The 4,344-nt window shown below is 36.9% G+C and overlaps 1 protein-coding gene across 1 annotated transcript; it reads right to left on the reverse strand.

Annotated features, from left to right (window-relative positions):
- Window positions 1–7: 7 nt before the first annotated feature.
- Window positions 8–1,954, reverse strand: LOC114635694 (zinc finger protein 844-like; the record flags this gene model as incomplete). The annotated part of the gene is made up of 3 exons (XM_028784170.1): window positions 8–202; window positions 362–459; window positions 1,828–1,954. Coding segments are annotated over 3 exons (420 nt in total), but the record flags the coding sequence as incomplete, so codon positions are not given.
- Between the last annotated feature and the right edge of the window lie 2,390 nt (window positions 1,955–4,344).

The following is a 4,344-nucleotide window of genomic DNA, read 5'->3' on the forward strand; positions in this document are numbered from 1 at the left end:
CATTGATTACATTCATAGGGTTTCTCTCCAGAATGTGTCCTTTTATGGTTTTGGAGATGACTGTGTTGTGAAAAGGCTTTACCACATTGATTACATTCATAGGGTTTCTCTCCAGAATGTGTTCTTTTATGCTTTCGGAGATTCCAGGGTTGTAAAAAGGCTTTACCACATTCATTACATTCATAGTGTTTCTCTCCAGAATGTGACTTTTTTTGCTGTTGGAGATTACTTTTTTGTGAAAAGGCTTTATCACATTTATCACATTCATAGGGGTTTCCTCCATTGTGAGTTCCTTTATGGTTTTGGAGATTACTGTGGTAAGAAAAGGCTTTACCACATTGATACGGTTTCTCTGCAGAATGAATACTTTCAGGCCTTTGAAGATCACTGTGAACTGTAGAGGCTTTATCACATTGAATATATTCATAGGGTTTCTCTCTGGCAACACTTCCTTTATGCCTGTGAAGACAATTGACATGTATAAACACTACCACATTGATTACAGTGATGACTCTTTTTATCTATATGGTTTAATTTTACAATTTTGTCTAGTTTACTGTAAAAAGAGACCAAATTGTAAAGTTGTATCACTTGTTTCGATTCATAAGTTTCTACTTTATTATGGTTCCTTTTGTATATTGGAAGATAGCTATGGTGGTTAAAGCGTTTAGTACATGGTTCATCTTTCTGACACATTTTTCTCATGTGAGTTTTTCCACATTTCTAAAGTGAATTGGAAGAATTCAGAGGTTTGCCACAGTGATTTTACTCATCATTTTGCTATATTGTCATGTTACATTTGCAAAATGAACCAGGACAAACAGCAGAATGTCCATGTTCCTTGTACTAAAAGGGCTTTTCTGCAGTGTGAATGTATTTACATATTCTCAATGAAGTTGGATACACAATTATTTGTAAACTCACATCCCCTTCTCAGTCTACTCAAAGTCGGGACAACTGTATATCTTCTAATTGTTGTGAGAGAGAAAGGCACTTTCCATGTTCCAGGTGCTCACGTGCCTTTGATCTAATGTGACATGTATCTTTATGGCAAGAATAAAAAATGAAAGGTTTCTACATTCCATTCACACAGTTTAACTGTTTGTTCATCACAGAGGTGTAATATCAGGATAAAGGTTTCTACACCATAATCTACTTGAATCTCATAAATTACCCTTCTCACTATACTTTGGTAAATCAATAAATGTATATGAGTAATGTGGGATTTATTATGGAATGTTTGCCTAGTAAAAGATTTTAGACATACACTTATCATCTAATCTATGTGTATGTCCTTCACAATAACTGAGATGTACCAACCTAAATCAATTGGCAGTTCTATAGAGCAGTTCCCATGGGGATATAATTAAAATGTAATAGCTGTTAAGTCATTGTTTCCTTGTGCTTTTTTCTCGACTATCTGACATTGAGGTACATGGTGTTGTGTGAATTTACTAATCATCAATACACTTAAAGCTATGCTTGATTATACTGAGTTTTCTTAAAACTTCAAGGGCACACTCAGATTTCTTTAGTGGCACATTTGTATGAACATGAAACTTACCTTCCATGTACTCTAGAATTTTGAAGATGTTCTTCAATATTATTGTCTTCTGATTTGTAACCTAAAATATATTACCAGAAAATGTATGATATATAATGAAAACTGATGAAAAGTTAAGTTATTCTTCTGAATGAACCTGAGAACTCTGCCTGATTTATTTACCACATTGTTCCTCTTTCACAATCAAAATGAAAGAAGAGCTCAATAACCAAGAAACACCTTTCCTCATATTTTAAAAAATGGATTAAAAGTCATAGTCTTACCTATAGCAGTGAGGTTCCTGTAGGTCTCCAGCATCACATCTGTGTAGAGAGTCTTCTGGGAAGGATCCAGCAAAGCCCATTCTTCTGGAGTGAAGTTAATGTGGACATCATCATATGTCAGTGCATCCTAAAATATCCATACATGTGTTTAATAGAAAGAATAATTCTGACAATATATTAAATATACACTTCTTTAACAATACATTCGTATAACTCTGGTGATTTCCACACTTACTCCATGACACAGAAATTCTAATGGAATCACCAAGTCATTGTAGAAGGAAACTGAAAAGGAGGTCCACCCCTGTCATTTCATCCTTACAGGAGAAAGGCCTATTAACAGCCATACAGTCAGAGACAAATAGATCAATACTATACACATCAGAGAAATGATCTGAATGATGACTATCTACAAAAAGAGATAGGCAAGCTGAGTGTGTTGGTGCATGCCTTTAATTGTACCACCCAGGAGACAGAGATATGGGAATCTCATTGGAGACCAGCCTAGTCTATGTAATGAGTTTCAGGGCTGCTTGAAGTAAACATTAAGAACCTGCCACCACCCTCCCCTCTCCCAAAAAAACAAACTCAAAGAAAAAACCACACAATCATATTACTAGATGCTAAGAAAGCATTTGACAAAATTCAATACCCCTTCATGGTAAAAATCTTGGAAAGTTCAGGAATTCAAGGTCCATACCTAAACATAGTAAAAGATCTCAGAAGATGGAAAGATCTCCCATGCTCATGAATTGCAAGGATTAATATAGTAAAAAAGGTTAACAACAACAACAACAACAACAAAAAGCCAGGCGGTGGTGGTGCAGGCCTTTAATCCCAGCACTTGGGAGATAGAGACAGGCGTATTTCTGAGTTCGAGGCCAGCCTGGTCTACAGAGTGAGTTCCAGGACAGCCAGAACTACACAGAGATACCTTGTCTTGAAAAACCAAAAAAAAAAAAAAAGAAAAGAAAATAGGAAAGAAAGAAAGGAAGAAAGAAAGAAAGAAAGAAAGAAAGAAAGAAAGAAAGAAAAAGGCTACCTTGCTGAAAGCAATCTACAGATTTAATGCAATCCCCATCAAAATTCCCACTCAATTTTTCACAGAGATAGAAAGAGCAATCTTAAAATTCATTTGGAATAACAAGAAACTCAGGATAGCAAAAACTACTCTCAGCAATAAAAAAAACTTCTGGGGGAATCACCATCCCTGACTTCAAGCTGTACTACAAAGCAATAGTGATAAAAATGGCAGGGTACTGGAACAGAGACAGGCAGGAGGATCAATGGAATAGAATAGAAGACCCAGAAATGAACCCCCATGTCTATGGTCACTTGATCTTTGACAAAGGAGCTAAAACCATCCAGTGGAAAAAAGATGGCATTTTCAACAAATGGTGCTGGTCCAACTGGAGGTCAACATGTAGAAGAATACAAATTGATCCATACTTATTTCCTTGTACAAAGCTCAATTCCAAGTGGATCAAGGACCTCCTCATAAAGCCAGCTACACTGAAACTCACAGAAGAGAAATTGGGGAAAAGCCTGGAACACATGGGCACAGGAGAAAACTTCCTGAACAGAAAAGCAATGGCTTATGCTCTAAGATCAAGAATTGACAAATGGGACCTCATAAAACTTCAAAGCATCTCTAAAGTAAAGGACACAGTCAATAGGACAAAGCGGCAACCAACAGACTGGGAAAAGATCTCCCCTAAACCTACATCTGATAGAGAGCTAATATTCAAGGTATATAAAGAACTGAAGAAATTAGACTCTAGACAATCAAATAACCCTATTAAAAAATGGGGCACAGAGCTGAACAAAGGATTCTCAACTGAGGAAGCTCAAATGGTTGAGAAGCACCTAAAGAAGTGTTCAGCATTCTTAGTGATCAGGGAAATGCAAATGAAAACAACACTGAGATACCACCTCACACCAGTCAGAATGGCTAAGATCAAAAACACAGGTGACAACAGATGTTGGCGAGGATGTGGAGAAAGAAGAACACTCCTCCATTGTTGGTGGGGCTGTAAGCTGGTACAACCACTATGGAAAGCAGTCTGGTGGTACCTCAGAAAATTGAACATAGTGTTACCTGAGGACACAGCTATACCACTCCTGGGCATATACTCAAAAGATGTTTCAACAGACAATAGGAACACATCCTCTACTATGTTTATAGCAGCGTTATTTATAACAGCTAGAAGTTAGAAAGAATCCAGATGTCTTTCAACAGAAGAATGGATGCAGAAGATGTGGTACATTTATACAATGTAGTACTAATCAGCTATTAAAAACAATGAGTTCATGAAATTTATAGGCAAATAGATGGAGCTGGAAAATATCATCCTGAGTGAGGTGACCCAATCGCAAAAGAACACACATGGTAAGCACTCACTGATAAGTGGCTATTAGCCCAAAAGCTCACATTACTTAAGACACAATGCATAGACCACATGAAACTCAAGAAGAAGAAGGAAGACCAAAGTGTGGGTGCTTTGGTCCTTTTTAGAA

Source organism: Grammomys surdaster, unplaced genomic scaffold (assembly GCF_004785775.1).
Source record: "Grammomys surdaster isolate TR1022 unplaced genomic scaffold, NIH_TR_1.0 116335, whole genome shotgun sequence".
NCBI lineage: Eukaryota > Metazoa > Chordata > Mammalia > Rodentia > Muridae > Grammomys > Grammomys surdaster.